Below are 23,527 nucleotides of genomic sequence, written 5' to 3' on the forward strand. Positions count from 1 at the left end.
CGACGTGGTAGCTGGTTTTTGCTGGTAAAGCAGCTGGTTTTCTAAAAGTGTTTTAAAATTCTTCTCTTAGAGTCACAGACTAACAGAGCTGGTTTCCAGCCGCAGAGCTCAGCTTATGCTCTGAGTGAGGGGTGGCAGGCTTGTCCCACCCCGGGGGCTTTTCTAGGTATGGATATATTTTCAATTTTCTGAATCTATTTTAGAACTTGAATTTACACCCCCCTCCAAAGAAATCATATTTCCATGCAAGCCTACCAAATCCTACTTTAATTAACTAAAATCCACAAATTTTCTCCCCCCAAAGTAGCAATAAAACTGGTCAAAACCATTGTTGGGCTCTGAAAATTTACTCAAAGCAAACAGCAATTTGAGAAGCTTTTATTTAAAAGAAAACTGTTGACCTTTGAGTGAAAACAGTGGGAACGGCGGTATTCCTGCCTGGGCTCCCCTCCACCCCTCATTTGCTGGCAGAGAGTTCTCCTGGGGCAGGGCCGGCCACAAAGACCGCAGCTTTGGTTGACTTGCTTCGAGGTGAAGGCAGAAAACCTAGGCAGTGGCTCACAGAGGATGCCTCTAGCTCTCCCCTCCTGAGGATTTGGTCTAACGTTTGGCAGAGAGATTCTTGGCAGCGAGAGAGCCATGGAGAAACTAGAGAAGATACCGATACAACCATGGCTGCCTGGAGACTGCCTCCACGTCAGGAGAAGTCTGGAGGGCCAGAAGGAGAGAGACGGCCAGGGCAGGCTTGAAACCTGCTGGACTGTCGAACGAGCTCTCAGACCCACACCTGGAACCCTTAGCAGAAGCCTTACTGGTAGCAGATTTTTAAGCACAAGCCCTGACTAGCCATTGACTGACCACTGAGATTACAGACACAGGGGAGACTCCTAGAGTAAGGCTGAAAAATAAAACCGTGAATTTAAAAATCGGAGGGGAGATGTCAGCCGCTGTGTACCATGGGTGAGAGAGATGCAACAGAAACAGCACACTCCAAAATCACTGCAAACAGTGACCACAGCCTTGAAATTTTAAAAGACACTTGCTCCTTGGACGGAAAACTGTGACAGACCTAGTGTGTGCTTAATCGCTCAGTCATGTCCCATTCTTGGCAATCCCCATGGATTGCACCCTGCCAGGCTCCTCTGTCCATGGGATTCTCTAGGCAAGAATACTGGAGTGGGTGGCCATTCCCTTCTCCAGGGGATTTTCCTGACTCAGGAATTGAACCTGGGTTTCCTCATTGCAGGCAGATTCTTTGGCATCTGAGCCACCAGGGAAGCCCATGACAAACCTAGACAGTGTATTAAAAAGCAGAGACGTTACTTTGCCAACAAAGGTCCGTCTAGTCAAAGCTATGGTTTTTCCAGTAGTCATGGACAGATGTGAGAGTTGGACCATGAAGAAAGCTGAGCACTGACGAATTGATGCTTTCAAATTGTGGTGCTGGAGAACAGTCTTCAGAGTCCCTTGGACTGCAAGGAAATCAAACCAGTCAATCCTAAAGGAAATCAACCCTGAATATTCACTGGAAGGACTGATGCTGAAGCTGAAACTCCAGTACTTTGGCTACCTGATGCGAAGAGCTGACTCATTGGAAGAAACACTAATGCTGGGAAAGATTGAAGGCAAAAGGAGAAGGGGACAACAGAGGATGCGATGGTTGGTTGGCTTCACTGACTCAGTGAACATGAATTTGAGCAAACTTTTGCATATGGTAATAGTAGCACAAAGGACACAGAAGAAAATGGAGCTGTATTAGAGCAAGCTTGCTGTTTTATTAGAATTAAGTCAGCATTGATCTGAACTAGGTTTTTGGCTTGAGCTGCTAGGTGGACTATGTTATGTAGGAAATGGGGTCGCTGGGGAGAGGCAGCTTACTGGGTAGGGGGCCTTTCTTTCATGTTACATTTGAGAGGCTTCATTAAATATTCATGTGGGAATAGCAGTCAGACAAGTGTGGTGTTCAGGGTAGAGGGTTTCAAGCCTTCAGTGCAATGAAATTAAGAAAGAAAGGTGCCTGGAAAAGAGAAGAGGACTGAGGCTTCATTTACCAACTGGTCTGGAGTCACCAGCTAGGAAGAGACCAAGGCAACTTTCCAGCCCAAGCCAGTTTGGACTCCAGAGTCGACTTCTGTGTTTTCTTGATAAATTGCTCCAATTTATAAACTTGACTTTTTCTCCTTAGTTTCTGCAGCTGATGTAGTATGAGATATTTTTCAGTTTCTCCTTGGAAACCCTCAGCACTTGCTGGCACATCCCTATCTTAACTCAGAACTTGTTTCTTCCTGCTACATAACTGCTCCTCTGACTCCCAGCCTTATCTCTTACCATCCATCCTGTGTATGGGTTAGTCTTTGTTACTTGCCTAAGAACTATCTCACTAGATCACTCTTTGCTCAAAAATCTTTGAATGCCTGAGGGAGAATAGCAAGAAATACTCGACACTCATGGCCCTTCCGAATACCCTGAACCCTATTTTACGCACTAACTTATTTCCTGTAGTTTCTCTCAGCTTTCACTGGTACGTGTCAGGCTGGCCACTCCTGGCTCTGGGCATTTAGCCTCACAGGGAGGCATCATCTCCTCTGTGTCACTCCTGTTCTCTATTTGTGGCTGCATCCACATCGTCGTCGTCCCAGGAGGAGCCCTCAGTTACTTCCCTGGCCTGCAATGAACATCTTTTCACACTGCTTCCGTTCTGCTCTGCCACTTTACAGAATGCATTCTCTTTGTCAAGCTGAGTGCCAGGCTCTCATAGACTCAGGCGTCTGAAATCTTCAAGAAGTGCCATCTAGGGAAGGATACAACATCTAAGAGAACAGTTTTCACAAGAAGCGATAAAGATGCTCTAAATAGACATGGTGAGACAGAGGTGACTGGCATCTCAATAGCTAATCCTGGAAAAACCCAGCACTGTCACTCACCATTGGCTGTCAGACGCTATGGCTGTGCTCGCTGGCTTGATGTCAGCTTCCTGCAACGGAGAAGTTGTATCTCACTGTTCTTTCTGTGCCTTCTATAAAAGGCAAGTGTGTTGAGTTAAAGTGACATCTTTAACAGACAAAACTCTTGGAAGAGATAAGGCATGTGATTTCAAAATGTGAAGAGTGGCTACTGTATATCTTTACGAGAAGGTGTTTATAAATGTGATAATAATGGAAGAGGGCTTCTCTAGTGGCTCAGTGGTAAAGAATCCACCTGCCAATGCAGGAGACACAGGTTTGATCCCTAGGTTGGGAAGATCCCCTGGAGGAGGAAATGACAACCCACACCAGTATTCTTGCTGGGAAAATCCCATGGACAGAGGAGTCTGATGGGCTGTAGTCCAGGTGAAAGTGAAGTCACTCAGTTTTGTGTGACTCTTTGTGACCCCATGGGCTGCAGCCTGCCAGGCTTCTCTGTCCATGGGATTTTCCAGGCAAGTATACTGGGGTGGGTTGCCAATTCCTTCTCCAGAGGATCGTCTCGACCCAAGGGTTGAACCTGGGTGTCCCACATTTCAAGCAGACTCTACTGTCTGAGCCACCAGGGAGTCCCGGGCTGTAGTCCAAGGGGTCCCAAAATGTCAGACACGACTTGGCAGCTAAAAAAACAATAGTGGGAGGAGCCTTTCAACTTGGCTTAAGACGTCACCTAGTTAGATAGTTGATACTCACCTATTGGTTACCTGAGGGTAAACTTAACCTTTGGGCCTAATACCTTAGCAGAAACAATGTATCTTAGAATGTGTTATTGTGTACAAAGTAAAAAGAGCAAGAAATGTTAAGGATTGCATTTACTAAAATTCCATTAAATTGATAACTGGGCTTTTAGAATAAGATGCAAATACTATCAAAAAGATTTTAGAAAACTGATGTTTTAATGATGGTTATAAGACTAAATTTTGAGGCTTCCAGTAATTGTAGTAGATTGAACACACACGTTTATCTGAAACTCAAAGAGGCAGAAGCTGGAACCTAAGTGCTGGCAAGGATGGTGCTATTGAGGATGGGCCAGTCTTTCCTGACAGGTCCAGGGTGGGTTGGAAAGTGGCATCTGGGGAGCAGAGTCTGTGTGCAGGGTGTGCAGCTGCAGACGGCTTGGTCCTGGTGATCCCTTTGAAACTATGCCTGTGTTACTTTCGTGAAAGTAGAGTGAGATGAAAGAAGAGCCAAACTCACTCTGGGTTGCTGGTTTTAGAATAACAGCCTCATTTACAGGTATGCTACCCCATAGAAAATGAATTATTCAGGTTGCCTCACGCATTATAGCCACTAACTATAAATGAACAGACTTGATTAATCATAAATTTTTAAATAGGAAACTTGAACAGTTTATAAGCAGTTAATCTTTCCAAGTCCCTGCTGACTTTATCAGACTTAAGGTCCTGTTTTGAAATATACCCAGACATAGAACACTCATCTTTTGCTTTACTTCATTCACCTGTAGGTCCCAACTGTCATTATGCCTAATAGTTGTGTTCGTATTCACATGACTGTTGTGTTTGTATTTAAAGGCATGGGACTGGATAAAAACCTTTTGGAAATGGGTATAAATGGAGAAGAGGACTGAACCCTGGAGTCCCAGGTTGAGAAGGAATCTGCAAAGAAATTATAAAATTTGTTTCCAAATAATTTTAAAATCAACTTTCTTTAGATTAAAAATTACCTTAAACAAAGTAGAACCACCAGTTCAGTGAGTTTTGACAAATGTCCAGACCTGTGTAACTACCCCCCAAATCCCCAGACACAGGACACTTCATTCATCCCCCAAGGTTCCCGCATTCCCTTTGTAATCTTTACAGCCCAGCCCCCTGCAACCCGCTTGCTCTCTGCTTTCTACCACCTTTGATCAGTTTGTCTGTTTTAGAATTTCATATAAATCGAACTGTATAGTAAGTAGGGCTTCCCAGGTGGAAATCCCATGGACAGAGGAGCCTGGTAGGCTACGACCGTGGGGTCCCAAGAGTTAGACGCGACCAAGCAACTAAGTACACACCACAGTTAGCCCTCAGATGTGTTGGCCTTTCCTGAATTGGGGCCGCACCCAAAGCCCCTTGAACTTGAGCACCCTGAAAGTGATGAGTTTCATTTGACTTCACGTTAAAATAATGGCTCACTTATTAGTTTTTGTCTTTCTCTCCATCAAGATTTTGAACCTTTTGGTGATGTTGCCTGTTTTCCTCATTTGGGAAGAATTCTTTTTCAGTTCTTGACATTTCAAGCTCATTAATTCCCATAGTCCCTGAGCACTTTGTTTTTCCCTGAACAATTTCCACTTCATATCTAATATCTAGAGAATGGGTATTTTAGATGTGGTTTCTGTTTTTTAAATGGAGCCATAATTCAACACTATTATTTGAATGAATAATAAAGTGTTCTCTCTGGAACTCTTTAAATCTTGTTGATTTCATTTTGTTATAAAGGATGATAGTATCAGGATGCTTTTAAAACTGCACAGAGCAGAAATCCCAACTCATAGTGGTGTAATGGTATAACTCATAGTGGTATAATGGTAACCAGTGCAGAGAGATTCACCTTTCCAGGGAGAAGTCATAAGGCGAGGCAGTTCTTGTTGATTAACTCAGCAACTCTGTTTTTCTGAGGGCATCAGAAAGTTCTGTGTTTTGTTTTCTTTAGCTTTTCTGCTTCACCATCTCACCAGATTGTCTGTAGGCTAGCTGGACTTAATCGACATAGCAGTAGCAAGGGTCCTGTGTTGTGCTGTGCTTAGTTGCTTAGCCGTGTCTGACTCTTTGCAACCCCAGGGACTGTAGCCCATCAGGCTCCTCTGTCCAAGGGGATTCTCCAGACAAGAATACTGGAGTGGGTTGACATGCCCTCCTCAGCAAGTATCCTACTTGCTATTTCAGGAGAAAGCCTTTCCAAAAGCTCTGTGTCATGTTTCACTCTCTGCACTTACGTTTCACGCCCACCTGTAAACTGCCAGTTGCAGGGGCTACGAGACCACAGTGACTGAGTTAGATAGGCGGTCTTGCTCCCTGTGCATCTGCCTTTTCTAAGGGAGAGAATGAGGGTTCAGAAGCAATGTCACTTTCTCAAGATCACACTGCTAGGAAGAGTAAAAGGTTGATGGGGCCGTTATTTGAATCTCAGTCAGGTCTGCTGGATTTCATGTGCATGCATGTTTTTCTGTTTGAAGACATTCAGTGAAACATATGCCCTGACCACAGCACTGATAAGAATACCATGCATGTACATTTGGCCTGTATGTCTGTTTCCTTCTGCTGATGCTGAACTTGGCAAATCAGAGGCTTTCCCTGTCACCTTTCCCTGCAGCCTAACTCAAAAGATGACAGTGAAAATGTGGTGCGCTTTGGTATCGCTTAGGAGTGCATTTCAGTTCTGGATAATAGGAAAAACCCCAGCACCTCAGATTTTTTCTGGACTTAGGTTATTCAGAGCCAGTGTAGCTGCTCAGCAGTGTTTATTAAAGAAAGACACCTGGTCTTTCTTGTTTCGCAGTTCTGTCCTTCGCCTGTTAGCTCACTACTTCAGGGAAGCAAGGTGATTGTTGCTACAGCCATCAGATCCTTTTTCTGGGCAGAAGGAATTTACACTTTCTCTGATTCTACAGAATGCTTTCATTGATTTTTGACAAACTCATAACTAATCCATGATCGCAATTCAATCATGAGTTGACAGAATTAGACCACAGATTTTTCCGGTTCAGTGAAGAAGTTGCTCACATCATGGGCAAACAGATGTGGTTCAGTTAATGAATGTTGATTGATATTTTTGTTTATGTTAATGAGTAAGTTGAAAGTGAAACACTAAAGATACAGGTTGACATTTTTTTGTCCATAATGTGAGTAAGAGCAACTTCTTTGCTGAATTGAATAATAGTTTGTGAATGCTAGAAGAATAAGATTTTCCGGGTTTTTTTCTTGGGAGGGTGCTAGTCACAACGTCATAGCTGCAGGTCATGACATACTTTTAAAAGTTTAGCGTGTATTATTAGCATTCTCGTCATTGCTTCTGATTCGGGTCAGCACACTTTCACAAAGAGCCAGATAGTAAATATTTTAGGCTTTGAGGGCCTTGTAGATGCTGCTGCAGCTATTCAGCTCAGGTGTTCTGAGGCAAAAGCAGCCATAAACAGTATACATGTCAATGGCTATGAGCGTGGTCAGACAAGATTTGATTGACAGAAGCAAAGCAGGGAGCGAGATTTATCCTACAGGCTTTGGTTTGATTATCTCTGGTTTGAATAATCCGTTTGTTCAGTCAGTAAGTCGTGTCTGACTCTTTTGTGACCCCATGGACTGCAGCACTCCAGGCTTCCCTGTCCTTCAGTATCTCCTGGAGTTTGCTCAAATTCATGTTCATTGAATAATGTATAGTGTTTGCCAATTTTCAATGTGTAAATACTTTTACACCACTCAATTTGGCTTCCTATATTGAATCATTTTTGCATTTATCCAATAAACCCTGCTTGGTCAAGGTATCTTATTTTAAATTAATTAGTTATAGTGTACTAAACTCTTATTAAAGATTCTTTCAGTGATCTAGTGCATACTTCTTTGCTCAGGAGTAATCCAAGTAGATCAGAATTACCTATTTGTCTGAAGTTTGAAAGGACCCTTTCCTAAAACCTCCTGAATGGCCTCTTTGAGAAGTTTAAGGTTTTAAATTAATCAAATACATTGTTGTGTTTTTTTTTTTTTCCTATTGATTTCTTCTATATTATGTGTGTTTAGAAAGTCCTTCACTGATTTGAGGACATTTGAATATTTATCCACAGCTCGTATATGTTTTAGTTTTACACTGTATATTTAATTATTTTATTCATCTAGGATTGTTTCGATGAAGGCATAGCTCCATTCACCCACCCAAATTGTTTAACTCATTAGGTGATAATCCATTCACTCCTGCTAGTATGCATTACAGCCTTCATTTTACACAGTGGTATATATTCTAGAGTCTGTTTGTGAATTTCTGTTCTATTGATACGTAAATTAGTCCCCCCAGACGATGTTTTAAATTCTTTTTTAAAAATAATTAATTTATGGCTGTGCTGGGTCTTTGCTGTTTTTATGCACGGGCTTTCTCTAGTTGCAGCAGGGTGGGGGGGCCTACTCTCTAGTTGTGGTACCGAGCTTCTCATTGTGGCAGCTTCTCTTGTTGCAGAGCCCAGGCTCTAGAGCGTGGGTTCACTAGTTGTAATACGTGGGTTTAGTTGCCTCGCAGGATGTGGTATCCCTTGCATTGATGGGCAGATTCTTAACCACTGGACCACCAGGGAAATCCTGGTGTTTTTAATTATTGTAGCTCTCTCCCGTACATCTTAAGACTGAAAATTATTAAACATTTATGTTTATAAAATGTGAGTAAATACCACCTGATACACATTGTTTACGATTTTAGATGACTGAGGACAAGTTTTAAAAATACTCTTAAGAACTTGTTTGATGTGTGTTTTCAGCCAAATATTTTCATACTAGATTTTGTTTTCTAAAAAGAAGGAAAAATAAAGATACCAGTACTTAACCATATTTAGTTTTACGTTGTGAGCGTGACTTTTAGTTACATAATCTGTTATATGGAGGGTTTTCAGAAGGAAAAAATGAATAAAGGTAGGAAATAAATGTGTTTGCCATTGAAAATGGTACAAAATTCAAGGAAACTAAAGCAAACACTAGTAAAGAGTTTTTACAATTTATCAAAGAAAACCATTTGTGGAGTAGATCTGATGATGTTTATAATTTTTGAACCATATCATATAGTTAATATGCTAGCTTAAAATGTATTCTTTAACAAAATGAATCTTTTTATTTCACTAATCTAGCTTGTTTTTGTTTTCCAGATATTGTTTCGTGTTTGCTTTGGGATACCTCACAGTATGCCAAATCACTAGAGTCTATATCTTTGATTATGGACAATATTCCGCTGATTTTTCAGGGTAAGATGAAAATTTTGACTCAGAAGTCTGTTTATCTATCCTAACATGTTGGTTGAAAGACAAAATATAGTTCCATTTAGTAGTTCAAATGAAAAACTCTTTTCGTTTAAAATTCTTTTTGTAAATTTTTCTTCTTGGAAAGTGGTCTTTTATAGTGATGTGTAAGTCACAAAAATAACCTTTTTTTAAATTGACTTTTGTAACATTTCTAAATATATGGGAATAAAATTTGTATGATATGCTGATATTGAAAGCATTTTCTAATTCTGGTCTTCCCTGGTGGATCAGACGGTAAAGCGTCTGCCTATAATGCAGAAAACCTGGGTTCGATCCCTGGGTCAGGAAAATCCCCTGGATAAGGAAATGGCAACCCACTCCAGTATTCTTGCCTGGAAAATCCCGTGGATGGAGGAGCCTGGCAGGCTACAGTCCACGGGGTCGCCAAGAGTTGGACACAACTGAGCAACCTCACTGGGTCTAATTCTGTTAGAAAATTTTATGGTCACTTAATAACTATGGAAAATCAGCCCCTCTGAGCCTGCTTCCTTGCTACCCTTCTTCTCCCTCCCTCCCTCCCTCTCTTCCTCCTTCCCTTCTTGGAATCCCTTTTGTGCAGTGTTTCACCAGCTGCTGCGTAATGTCTGATTGCTTGTTCTTGCTTCTTAACACACTGTGGGACTGTCTCTGGACGAAAGTCCTTGGACTAGCTTTGTCAGTCTGAATTTCCATGAGAATGCACTTGAACATGTATTTTTCTTTTATGCATTTCACATCTATGAAATGTTTTACATTCTGATATTCAGTATTCTAGTGAGTGGTAAAAATAACTTCAGGCTTTCTTTTCTTCAGAGGAAATTTAGTCCTTCCTTGGTTCTGGAAGGGTCTTCTGCCTGTAACAGAACTGATTGACTGTCTCTTATGAGATAAATGCAGTCCAAGTCCTTAAAGATGAACTTGTTCACCGTCTTTATAAAGGGATACCTGCTAACATCTGCGTACTGGGTGGGGAAGTTGAAGATAAAACTCTACAGTGTATATGTCAAGCCTAACAGTTTTCTCTGTTGAAAAAGACACAGAAGACCTGCTTTTAAGTAGGCCTTGAGTTATCTGTGCAGGACAAATAATGACCAGTAAATTCAATGGAAGGATAAGTAAGTGAAAAAAATAAAATGAAACAAATCATGGCATCTATGAATAAATTGTTGAACGCTAGAAAAGAGCCACTGTTATGTGAGCTTAAAGAAAAATCACTGTTATAAAACAGGAGAATTTCAGAAGATGAATTATCTTTTTCTCCTTAATGATATCAAAGTGGATTTTACTTTTGTTAAACAGATTTTAAAATCAGACTTGGATAAAAGACTATATCTAAAAGAACAAATAAAACCAAGACAAAACAAAATTTATTAAATACACTGAAAAACTAGATAGTCAAATTAGCAATATATTGAATAGAATTGAGAAATAACCTGACATACAGAAGAAGAGAGTAGATGTTGGCTATCAGCTTGTAAAGGACTTCCCTGGTGGCTCAGATGGTAAAGTGTCTGCCTACAATGCGGGAGACCTGGGTTCAGTCCCTGGGTTGGAAAGATCTCCTGGAGAAGGAAATGGCAACCCATTCCAGTATTCTTGCCTGGAAAATCCCATGGACAGAGGAACCTGGTAGGCTACAGTTCATGGGGTTGCAGAGTCGGACATGACTGAGTGACTTCACTTTCACTATAACTTATAAACAGCAGGAATTCTTAAAGCAAAAAGCTTTTAAGCAGAATCAGTAGGTGTATTGGGCCACCTTGAATCGTGATGAACTTGGAGAGGTAGCCTAGGTCCCACGTTGTCATCTTAGTGTAATGAAAATAGGAATTAGTTGCGTATATTTTTAAATTGCCACATTTACTAAGTAGTTTAACACAGCAGATTTCAATTTATTAATAAGAATTGGTAGAAGTACAAATTCGTGTGATCCAGTGTTCACTGGAGTCTCATAACCTCGTCTTTGTATTTAACTTAGTCATTACCTTTTTTATTTCCCTTATCTGCTATTCTAAACTCCCGTCACTCTTTACCTCTAGGAGTGGGCTAACCACTATCGAAGCACATTACTCCGGTGACTTTACATAAAGCAAGTTTGTTTCTCATTCACACCCAGCCCCCTGAGGAGGGGGCCTCTGCTCCCCACGATCATTCAGGGAACCAGGCTTCTTTCTTGTGGCCCCACCTCCTTCAGGGTCTCTAAAATCCTCTTGATTAAATTGAGGGAATGGCGTGTCCCGTAGTGAGCTGAGCCCAGAGAGAGCATGCCTGCCCTCCACTTTTTCTCCCATTCTATTGGAAAAAACTAGTTACATGACCCCACAATGTAGAGGACAGTGTACCTTAAGAACAATATACATGTGATAGGATCTTAAGTATTTCACTAAAATAAAAATTTTTCACTTGAATATAATTTAAAATATTTAAGTATGTCAAAGAAATACAATATAGCATTTTACAGATGGACGACCTGATGTAAAACTCCCAGTTTAATATGTAATTTTTATCCACTAGAAGAAAACATCTGAGCATCATCAGTGAACTGGTACAAAGACAGAGATAAATCAGCTCAAGGAGACCATTGTGGCCGAACTAAGTTAGAATGCTCCCTTTTGTTTTAATGCGCGCAGAAGAGAAAAGAAGCATTTAGTAAGCCTTGAGTGTTACAACACATGAGCACAACAGATCCTGACTTGCTCCTAATTAGGGTAGATACGGGAGCCATCCAAAGTGGTGTTGGCAGTCTGAGGAAGGGAGAGCTGAATCTAGTGACCCGTTCTTTGTGCTAAGGTCTCCAGTGCCCTGAAGTTAGACACACAGGGAATGAAGCCAGGCTCTTGGTGAGGAATCACATGGGAGCTCTTCTGTACCAGCCAGTGTTACTTGCAAAGGTGTGGAACACTGATAGTGTGTGTGTGTGCATGAAATATGGGGTGTGTGTGTGTGTGTGTGTGTATGTTTAGATAGAGAGATAGGCTCAAGATACATTTAAAATGCTGAATAGATAAAAGGGACTCGCCTCTTAATAGCAGCTTCTTTTTGCAGAAAGGTTGAAAGGCTAGGTTGTCAGCTGACATGTTGGCCTCAGAAAATAGGTACAAAAGAAGTATAAAACAGTTAAATAGCTTTCCTTTATATTAGCAATAACTGGTTAGAAAATGTCACAGATAAAGGATCTGAATTTCAGAAGCAATAAAAACTATGAAATGTTTAAGGAAACGTGTAAAAAGAAATGTAGGGACCTTTGTGTAGACCTTTTTGTAGTAAACTATGAAGCTTTACCATAGGACATAAAAAAGACTGACTGATGAAGCATCTTGTTTATTCAGAGAGTAACATTCAGTGTTGTAAAAACAGTCCTTTTTCTCTAGTTAACCTGTAATGCGGTTGAGGTTTTGAGGGAAACTAGGCAAATTGAAGAGTTTCCCTAGAAGTGTTTGAGAGGAGCAGATTCAGTATAAAAACATATACTGCTTGTCAAGCAGACATCATTTGAATATTGTAGGACTGACATAGGAATAGCCAAATCCAAGAAGCCTGCGTAGAGAAACAGATCTTTGGATCTGGGATATAAATGTACAGAATGACAATGCTGGGACTGTGGGTCAATGAGGAACGCCCCTCTCGGTTATTCAGGAAACGGTATTGAGACAGAAAAAGAAAGGTGAATGCTTGCCTTCTTGTAGATGGAGGCAGGAACAGATTTTGGGGGACAGGAAGGAAATGAGTTCTGATTGGAATATGTTGATCTTTGTGAAGCTGAAGCGTTGGTTAATGCATCCACTAAAAGAAGATATATGTGATATCTATTTTAAAAGATAAATATTTTCCATTGAAATCAAGAATACATTTTAGAGCTAAGCAGAGAGCACCAGACACTCAGTCGGTATCTTATTACCGGCTGCCCCTGTGTGTTCGTGCAGTTACCAGTTTTTTGGGTCGGTGAGGTACATTTTGCTGGGGGCTGAGTACTCTGTAGGTGACCATCCTGTCAGTAGAAGAAGGGAGGGACCGTTTGTTGTAAAAGCTTCATTCTGGCTCACTGAGCTGAGTCCTAGAAGGGCCCCTGGTGCTCTCTGCTGTGCCCAGTAACTATGTTGTAAATACTGTTGGCATAAATTATTCAGCTGATAAACCATCCGTGGTGTTCTGCGTATCCTATTTCAGCCGGTGGGGGGGTGTCTCCTGACACCTTGACCTACATTAGGTTAGGGAGTGCGTTCCGCCCAGCTGCTACTCATGTAGTTCAAGTTCCCGGGACAAAACAGGCACGGTCTTATAAAGGTTATAAACCTTATAAAGGTTTGCTCTGTCTGTTCCCCTCCCTACCTGAACCTTTCCCCCGATTGTTTTTTCCAATTTATTTATTTTTAATTGAAGGATAAGTGCTTTACAGTATTGTGTTGGTTTCTTCCATACATCAGCATTTCCCCCTGACTTTATGTTTGTTCACAAAGCAGTGTGGTATAATGATATTTATCAAGAGATCTGCAGTGTTCCCTTATGACTCTAAAAAGTTGATCAGTTCAGTCGCTCAGTCGTGTCCGACTTTTGCGACCCCATGGAATGCAGCACGCCAGGCCTCCCTGTCCATCACCAACTCCCGGAGTTTACTCAAACTCATGTCCATTGAGTCAGTGATGCCATCCAACCATCTCGTCCTCTGTCGTCCCCTTCTCCTCCTGCCTTCAGTCTTTGCCTCCATCAGGGTCTTTTCCAATGAGTCAGCTTTTTGCATCAGGTGACCAAAGTATTGGAGTTTCTCAGCTTCGACATCAGTCCTTCCAATGAATATTCAGGACTGATTTCCTTTAGGATGGACTGGTTGGATCCCAAAAAGGGATCACCAGCCCTCAAAGTCCACGCCGTGTGTGCTGGGCCTTGCCTCTCTGCCCGCCTCGTCTGATGCTGCAGACGCATAACTGCTTCCACGTCCTCATGCTTCTTCTACTGCCCATCAGCTTCTTCCTGCCGGGAACACCCTTCCCAACCTGCCCGCTTGTCCAACCTCCTGGCTCCTAGAGGCTCAGATGAAGCGGCTCCTATTCGAGGTGTTTCCCCATAAACTTGCTTAGTTTCTCTGTATGTGTCTTCAAATGTTTGGCCCTTAACACTTTTCCATGTAGCTACTTGTGTACCTGTTGAGCTCTTAACTTCAGTGAGCAGGTTCCTTCAGGGACAGCGCTTAGCAGTTAATTATTGCAGCCATCCAGTACCTTCTGCTGAGCAGTGGTTCCGGTATCTATTGAATGAGGGTTTTATCAAACATCTGCTGTGCCTCGGATACTGTTCATGGCCTTTGTCCTGTTGCTGTTTTATTTAATCCACACAGTGGCTTTATTATCCCCATTTTATAGATAAGAATTTGGAGGCTGGGGAGTTAAACAGCTCCCCCATGTCCACAGTTGATGAGAAGTGGAGTCAGGATGTTTTCTGGCTCACGTGTCCAGCTGCCTGTTCACACCTCTCTGCCCGGTTATCCAGTCAGCATCTCCCACTGAACTTGCCTGACCCGGACTTCCCAATGCCCCTGCCCTGTTCCTCCTGCATTTCTTCCCAGCCAGCTCCGTCCTTCTGTTCCTTTCCTCTGGTCAGAACCCTTGGTGGCCTCAGGTCTCAAGCCCTGATTCTGATCCACTGTCGAACAGTCGTCAGGTGCCGCTGTCTTTGCCATCAGAAGACGACTTGGATGGACTACACGGGGTCTGTGCTGTCATCCTGCTCTGAGATGCCATCCTCGCCTGCCTCTTACCCCCCAGCACCCCACAGCCCTCTTTACCCAGGGGCGAATATACCCATTAAAAGCGAGTGATTGCCCTGCCTGTTGCCCTCCACGGTCCCCAGTCCCTCCTGGGTCTCGGCCTTGTCCTCACAGTCCCTGCAGGAGCCTCCTAACTCTGACCATCCCGACACTTCTGTCTTCACCATCTGTCCTGTCTTTACTCGCTGGCTCCAGCTGCATCTCCGTCCTCACTAGCCTCCCAGCAGGCCAGGTCAGTCTCCGTGCCCCCACCTGGGCAGGGGTGCTGGCGAGCCCGCCTCTGCGGGGCTTGGTCCCTGACTCAGCTGCTCTGTGAAGCGTCAACCTGGGTGAGGCCAGGCCCCACCGGCCTCCTGGCACTCCTCTCCCCTCCCTGTTTTGTTCTTCTGCTCAGCACACAGCAGCAGCTGGCACACCGTGTATTTGCCTCTAAGCTCAGTTGTTATCCATCCCTCCCCTGTACACAAATGAGAACCCTGTCTCCTTCGCAGCTGTGTCTCCAGCACCTGGTGCCTTGTAGGCGCTCATTAGATGCTCATTTTCAAAATGAGCAAGTGAAGGGGCTGGCTGGATGGCTGCCTGGCTCCCAGAAGCCTTTTCCTCCCCTCGCAAGGTGCATTCCTTTGGCTCTAGTCCCAGGGGTTTGTTGCTTTCAGTGGGTTTTGCTGTTTGCAGACGAGCCCCTGCGTACTTAGACATGCCTGAAAGCGGACCGGTCAGTTTGCTCTGTTGTCAAGTCTCTGTACCCTGGTGGCATGCTGACCTTGTATCGTGTGTGTGTGTGTGCATGCTGACCTTGTATCGTGTGTGTGTGTGTGTGTGTGTGTGTGTGTGTGTGTGTTAGTTGCTCAGTCGTGTCCGACTCTTTGCAACCCCATAGACGGCAGCCCGTCAGGCCTCGCCGTCCATGGGGTTCTCCAGGCAAGAACACAGGAGTGGGTTGCCATTTCCTTCTTCAAAAGTAACTATAGAAAGAAAGAAAGTGAAGTCTCTCAGTCGTGTCCAACTCTTCGACCCCATGGACTGCAGCCCACCAGGCTCCTCCATCCATGGAAGTTTCCAGGCAAGAGTACTGGAGAGGGTTGCCATTGCCTTCTCTGCTTGTAGGTGCTCGTAGTTGCTTTGTAGCAGTATCCTTGGAGTTTAGCAGTCTCCTAGAGATGACAGAACGATTCAGAAAGAGATTGTTCTTTTTCAGCATTAATTCTCTAGTGATGCTTACCTAGAGTTTGAGTTTGACCGCGTGGCAGAACTAAATCCTGTAACTCTCACTCATTGTAGAGAAAAAAGATGTAAAGGTTTTAGTTGAATAAGAAAGTTAATTTGTATCTTTTTAAAAAATTATAAGAAGTCTAGAGTCTCTTTAGTTCTTTACATCAGATGGGTATATATTTTTTTATATTACCTGAAGCTGTATTATCAGTTGAGTATTTATTTTGAATAGCTAGATTCTATATTTTTCCTGTTCCAAGTAGAGTGCTGGGGGAGAAAGTGTCTGTAACTCCACCTCAATCTAGTGATGTTGCTGTGCAGAAAGTACAGGTGGCTCCACCCAGGCCCCCTTTGCTGGATGAAGGCACCGAAGCTAATTGCTTGCCCTCTCCCATCCGCCTCGCAGCCTCCACCCTAGGGAAACAGGAGAGTCTGGTTCACATAGGGCTGGCTCAAATTTTAGGAACAGGAAGGCGATTAAATACTGAATGCAAGGCAAACAGGTAGTTAAAATGTCAATAAAGGTGTAAGTGAAATCTGTGTGAGTCACGCCGATTGTCCCCATTCAGGTATTTAGGAGCACAATGCACTGTTAGGAAAACCACCCCAGCTGGTCTCTTTGTAAACCGTGGGAATGTTTTCATTTAGAACCGTCTTCTCTGCACAGGAGGTTCCGTGTGATGGGTGAGGCCAGTCCTCCTCCCCTTTCAGTCCCCTCTGTGTCCTGGTCTCTGTCCTGTGCTTGTGCTGGACTCCTCTGGCCACCTTCCCCCCTGCTTGACTCTCCTGAGCTCTCATGAGTTTGTTTATCCTGTGCCAAACTTTTTTTACTTTCATTTATCAAATACTCCTTCACAGTCACTCCGCGATAATTATGTCTTCTGTCATTTTATTCTCACATTCACCACTCCCTGACGCCAGCCCATGACAGGTTGGACCAGAGGCTGTGGAATGACAACCCCTTTACAACCAGAGGAAATATTCAGGCTTAATGATTATCTGTTAAGGAAACAGTAGGTGATGTGAGACGTTTTTGCAAACCAGTTGGAACTTTGAGCCCAGTTACTTGGCAGGTAGAGCTTCCCAGGTGGCACAGTGGTAAAGAATCCACCCGCCAGTGCAGGAGACATCAGTTTGATCTCTGGGTCGGGAAGATCCCCTGGAGAAGGAAATGGCAACCCACTCCAGTATTCTTGCCTGGAGAATCCCATGGACAGAGGAGCATGGTGGGCTACAGTTCCTGTGGTCCACAACAGTCGGACATAGCTTAGCGACTGAATGTGTGCGTGCACGCACACACACACACACATATAGCACGTAGCGAAGGTGCAGAGGTGAATAGGGCAGGGTTCCTGCTGTTAAGTAGTCGATGAGTTTCGTGGTGACCAAAAAATAAGCCAATAACTACAGAATAGTCTGGTGACTGTTTTCAAGCACAGAGAGTGGACATGAGGGAGGGAGTCTAATCAACTTACATAAGGAGTGATGGGTCTTGAGTGGGCACCCAGAAGGTTGGGTTTACGTGGTAGTTTAGAAATATTCACCCAGCTCATATCCTAGGCCAGGCACTACGCTCGGCGCTAGGGGGTCAGTGGTGAAAAAGACCATTCGCTCCCTGTCGCATGAACCTGCTAAAGAGTGCAGACAGCTTTTAAAGCCCCTCCGTAACTGGGTAAATGAAGCAGCCATGAGTGTGAGAAATTCTTTGAAGAAAGCAAACAGGAAGCTAAGTTGAAGTGAAAGGTGTGTGTCCCATTTGGGCAGAGGTGGCTTCCTGGGGTGGGGAGGTACAGCTGCCCACAGGCCTCTTGTGCAAAGTGACTGTTAAGCTGAGACTTGAAGCAGGAGATGGGCTGCCCTTGCAGAGCAGCTCCAGGGAGTGTGGTCTGGGTGGAGGCCAGCATTTGGAGAGAGTGGAGTATTTGTATGTGTTTCGCCTTCTTCTTCTTCTTCTTCTTCTTTTTAACATTTATTTGTGTATGTTTGGCTGTGGTGGGTCTGCATTGCTTCACGGGCTGTTCTCTAGTTGTGTCACGCAGAGCCTACTCTAGTTGTAGAGCACGAGCTTCTCATTGCGAGGATGCTTCTCGTTGCGAGGACTTCTCTAGTTGCACATCACAGGCTTAGTAGTCATGGCACACAGGCTTCATTGCCCTGTGGCATGTGGGATCTTCCCTGGACTGGGGATCAAACCTGTGTCTCCTGCAAGGCAGGCAGAGTCTTTCCACTGAGCCAAACTGGGGAAACCCTGCTTCCGCATTCTTTCCGCCCCTGTGAGGGAGAATAGTTCTTAGATCCAGCAGTACAGCCTCGCAGCACCCAGTCCCCCAGCTCAGCTGACTTGCATGAGAGCCTGCACTCTGCATGCCTGGGTCTCCCAGGTGGCCAGTGGGCACAGTGAGAGCATACATGCAAAAAGCACATATAAATATTTGCCTTTGGGAAACATCTGATACACATGAACTGAGCAGTTTAGTATGTCACTGAGTTGAAAAATAAATTTATTATTTTATTGGTTGTTTTTATGATGTTTTAAGGTGATGTGAGAATTAAAATCCAGAGCGAAGGGTATCTTCTTATTCCTTTTTGAGCTAAACTATGAAATGAATTTAGGCAGGTGGGAAAAATGATCCTTTTCCCCTGGAGAAATCGAAGTTTCAAGGAATTTTTTGTAATCCTCAAAGGCATGTAAACTATCTTCCAAGGTTAAAACGGCAGCTGGTTGTTGAAAGCAGCCTGGGGGAGCATTTGGCTGAGGAATAATCTCCCGAGAGAGAGTGGTGTTCACCTCGGAACAGACTTTGATGGGAACCAAAGAAGAAGTTTCTCCCGCTGGTACTTTGAGTTTAAGAGCAGTCATCATGTGACAGGGTCTCTATGAGATCTTGTCCGTTAGGTGAGGGGGGAGTCACCTGCAAGCTCTTGGGGCCGAGCTCTGTGTATCTCATGCCAGTGGTGGTTCAGTTGCTAAGTTGCGTCAGACTCTTTGTAACCCCGTGGACTGCAGCATGCCCCCCGTCCCCCACTCCTCTGTCCTCCAATGTCTCCTGGAGCTTGCTCAAACTCATGTCCATTGAGTCGTTGATGCCATCCAACCATCTCATCCTCTGTTGTCCCCTTCTCCTGCCCTCAGTCTTTCCCAGCATCAGGGTCTTTTCCAATGATTTGGCTCTTGGCATCAGGTGGCCAAAGTATTGGAGCTTCAGGTTCAGCATTATGGGTTAGATTATGCCCTCTTAAAAGATGTGTTGAAATCCTATCCTCACGGTCTCCTGTAGAGGACAAGCCTCTTCTTAAAGCAAAGCAGAAAGCCCAGATTCCCTGTCTTCCGTCCCTTCCCCAGACTCAGCAGCCCTGGAGTTCTGTCTTCAGAATCCCTTGGGGTCTTTTTTCATGTCAGGATTTTGCAGTCATATAAGCAGAATAAACTCTTTCATATATCATAAGTATCATTTTAAATTTCTGCTTTTAAAATATTCTTTTTTCACAGCCCAATGATGATAATTACCCAGAAGATCACTAGTTTGGCTTATGAAATTCATGATGGTAAGAATTTGGAAATTAATCTTTCATCACTGAAAAAGTCATATTCCAACCACCTTTTGTTTGAGAGATTACCATAACTTTCTGCTGTTTTTTAGAGGAAAGAAATGGAGGGAGGGAAGATAGGAAAAATACTGAATTCTGCTTTGGCTTCCCTGGTGGTTCAGATGGTAAAGAATCCGACTGTAATGCAGCAGACGTGGGTTCGATCGCTGGGTTGGGAAGATCCCATGGAGAAGGGAATGACTATGCACTCAGTATTTTTGCCTAGAGAATCCCATGGACAGAGGAGCCTGGTGGGCTACAGGAGTCGTGGGGACACGACTCTAAGGTTTCTAAAGTGTGCTCACTTTCCTTCACTATTTATTCTTAATTTTGCATTCAGTTCAGTGACAGAGCCTGTGCTGTATTGAGAAAGAAGGGGACCAGTTATACCAAAATTGGGATTATGGCATGAATTTCAAATGAAGAAAGTGATGCACGTGTGAATGGGAAGAAGTACGCTTCTTTTCTTGGGAGAAAGCGTAACTGATAAATTGTTTTTATTTCTCAGGGATGTTTCGGAAGGATGAAGAGCTGACTCCGTCACAGAGGGGATTAGCGGTCAGGTACGTGCCTATAAATCGTCTCCCACCAAAGTTCCTGCTGTCTCTGCCAGGACACCCGTGTACTCAAGGCCAAGGCTGACTTGTTCTCCTCAAGGCTCTTAGTTCACGAGAACCAAACCTTCCTCCCTCTGCAGCAAGTCTGGTTGGGCTAGGCCTGCCTTCATAGGCACCCACTGAATATTATCATCATACCTCCTGTGTACCATATCCTGACTCCCGAGAGGCTCTGAGTTCCCCGAAGACAGGAAGACTGCATGGTCTTCATGTAGTAATTATGAGTAATGACTGCAGCTACCGTTTGTAGACAGTGACTTGGTAGCAGGTCCTGGGCTGCGATATGTTAATATAGCACAAAGATCCATGTTTTGAAATAATGAAGAACCAGCAGGATAGTCACCTTGCTATTTGGGGAATTCCTTCTGCAGTAGGCTGCTATGTCATTTATTGTGGTCCCCTATGGATTCATCTAAGGACTAGCTTAATTTCTTGGTGGGGCCTGCCTTAATCTAATATAATTAGAGATAAGGTACTCATTTTATTTGAAAAAAAGCCATCCGGCAAGCACCTTGTTTCCTGTAAATCTGGGACTAATATATGCATGGCTGTCAAAAGAAGGAGATTGTGTAGTAGGAGGCCCTGCCCAAAGTGCTCACCTTTGATCCCAGGTTGTATGTCTTGAGAATCTTCTTATACTTTCCCCATCTTTAAAATTACTCTTTTGATGTTCACTACAGCCAGTCTTTATAGATCAGTAAATATGCACTTGAATTTATTTGTTTGGTGAGAGGTTAGCTTGATCTGGGCTCTGTGATCCATATGAGTCCTTGTCCATCCCAGGAACTTCTCGTTAATAGACACTCTCTCCTAGGTGGCCACCTGGCAAGACCCCAGAGCTGGTTAAAATCAACCCTCTGCTTGTCTGAACAGTGGAAGGAGGCAGAGAGGACTCTTTTCAGATTTGCTACCCAAACGTAAAATCACAGAGCTCATTGTTGCCCACAGTTCTCTCATATTTCCACGCACAGTTGATATCAAATCAATGTTTATGGAATGAAGAATGAGTCTTCCATTGATAACCATAATTAGAGTATTACGGTTATGCTCAGTTCGAATTTTAATTGCATGTATTACAGTTATCAGCTTCTTTCCTAACATGGGTTGTCGTTTGATATGACAGTTGAGCCAGAAATGACTTCAGCAAGTTTCATAAATCAGAATTATCTCCCGTCCTTCCAAATTGTGATACATTGTTGGATGCGGTAAGATGAGCTGCGGCTTAGATAACCTGGCGTTGTTCTGGTCTTGAAGTAAGCAGTGTTGAAAATGAGGCTCTGTGCTGGAGCATAACGGGCTCTTTGCAGCTTTGTGACGATGGGGCACTTGTGCTGTGTGTGAGTTGGTGATAAAGTCTCTAACTCAGCCCAACATGGGAAGAACTACGAGGGAAAATCTGCCAGAAACGCCTTGCTCCCATTTTTTCTGAGTCCTCAAGAAAAAGTGCTTAAGGTTCTAAGCAGTTTGAAATGTAGAAAGGTGGCTCAGTGGTAAAGAATCCGCCTGCCAAGCAGGAGATGTGGGTTTGACCTGTATGCGAGACAGCAAAAGAGACACAGATGTGTAGAACAGTCTTTTGGACTCTGTGGGAGAGGGAGAGGGTGGGATGATTTGGGAGAATGGCATTGAAACATGTATAATATCATATATGAAACGAATCGCTAGTCCAGGTTAGATGCAGGATACAGGATGCTCGGTGCTGGTGCGCTGGGATGACCGAGAGGGATGGTACGGGGAGGGGGGGGGGGTTCAGGATGGGGAACATGTGTACACCCGTGGCAGATTCATGTTGATGTATGGCAAAACCAATACAATATTGTAAAGTAATTAGCCTCCAATTAAAATAAATAAATTTATATTAAAAAAGAAAGAGATGTGGGTTCGATAACCTGGGTTGGGAAGATCCCCTAGAAAAGGAAGTGGCAACCCACTCCAGTGTTCTTGCCTGGGAAATCCCATGGACAGAGGAGCCTGGAGGGCTATAGTCCATGGGTCACAAAAGAGTTGTACATGACTGAGCAACTGAACAACAACAACAAAGTGTAGAAAAATTTAAAAGGCATTTTGAGTTAAGTGGTGACTTAGCTGGGTGTCAGGTGGACCAGAGCACTGTTTTCTCTTTGTTTTATTTTTATAAAAATATTTATGAGGAGGTTCTGTTGACCCTTTTTGGCCACAGAAAGCATTTGCGTGTTTTTTTTTAGGAGATCACGTGTCATCTTAGAGAGGCAGATGGGGCTATAACATGTTTAAGAGCCTCTTTATCATCCCCAGCTGTAGCTGCTCTTTTATTTGTGGTGGTTTATGGTTGTCAGTAGATGGCAGACTTGACAGATGGAGCTGTTTATATCTATATAATATATATATATGTATTTTTAAATTTGGCTGCGGCAGGTCCTCTTTGCACATGTGGGATCTCTAGTTGTGGTCCAGGGACTTAGTTGCTCCGTGGCGTGTGGGATCCTAGTTCAATCCCTGGCCAGGGACGGAACCCTCATCCCCTGTATTGCAAGGCAGATTCTTAACCCCTGGACCACCAGGGAAGTCCCAGAGGTGGTTTTAAGGTATTAAAAATGCACACTTCGGATGCATTTTCATAGTGTCCTGTGTTACTGGTTTTCTCCAGGTTTCCTGCATTGAGAGCTGGAATGCTTGGTACACTTTAGATACCATGTGCCATTTGGATGGACCTCAGAGCAACTGAATTAAAAATGTTGGGAGACATCCTTGACTCCTTCTCCCTCGCTCCCCACCCCCATCCATCAGCAGACCCCAGGGCTGTGCTGCCAGGCTGTACTCAGACGCTGTCCCCTGCATGGATCCAGCCCTGTCACCTCCCCCTGGATCCCACATCCTCCTGCCTGGTGGTCCCTTCTCCACCCTCCTCTCTCCACACACACGGGCTCGAGGGGTTCTTTTGAAAACATAGGTATTGGAAACCCTACTGTAGTAAAGAAAAGAATGGCAACCCACTCCAATAGTCTTACTTGAGAAATCCCATGGACAGAGGAGCCTGGTGGCTACAGTCCATGGGGTTGCAAAGAGTCGCAAAATGACTGAGCCCCCTTCACCACCACCACCACCACCACTGTAGTTTTTCAGCACAGTCTGAATAAAATCTGAAGCTTCCACCATGGCTTGTAAGGCAGGCCCTGTGTTCCCCACCTCGGCATACTGACATCCCCCCTGCCTCCCCAGCTCAGCCCCTCCAACTACACTGGCCTCCCTGCGCCTGGACCTGCCCCAGCTCTTTGCTCCCTGTCCCTGGAGTCCTGGTCCTAGACATTCACATGACTCCCTTACTCATCTCATGATCAGAGAAGCCTTCCTGGCTTGTTAATAAAATGCCCCCTTCCCCTTGTAGCCCTTAGCTATCTGTTTTTTATTCTTGATTTTCTGTAGCTGTTGTGTA

At 44.0% G+C, this 23,527-nt stretch overlaps 1 protein-coding gene across 2 annotated transcripts in view; it reads left to right on the forward strand.

Annotated features, from left to right (window-relative positions):
• Window positions 1-23,527, forward strand: part of MBOAT2 (membrane bound O-acyltransferase domain containing 2) — a 101,208-nt gene that overhangs the window by 62,191 nt on the left and 15,490 nt on the right. For both annotated transcript variants that reach the window (XR_001918850.1, XM_018055689.1), the window contains exons 4-6: window positions 8,806-8,901; window positions 19,401-19,456; window positions 20,007-20,061. Coding sequence is in view for 1 of the 2 variants with exons in the window: in XM_018055689.1 (XP_017911178.1) it covers window positions 8,806-8,901; window positions 19,401-19,456; window positions 20,007-20,061 (207 nt within the window). In the remaining variant the exon portion in view is untranslated. The remainder of the gene's footprint in view (window positions 1-8,805; window positions 8,902-19,400; window positions 19,457-20,006; window positions 20,062-23,527) is intronic.

This window comes from Capra hircus, chromosome 11, assembly GCF_001704415.2.
Source record: "Capra hircus breed San Clemente chromosome 11, ASM170441v1, whole genome shotgun sequence".
NCBI classification, from domain to species: Eukaryota; Metazoa; Chordata; class Mammalia; order Artiodactyla; family Bovidae; genus Capra; species Capra hircus.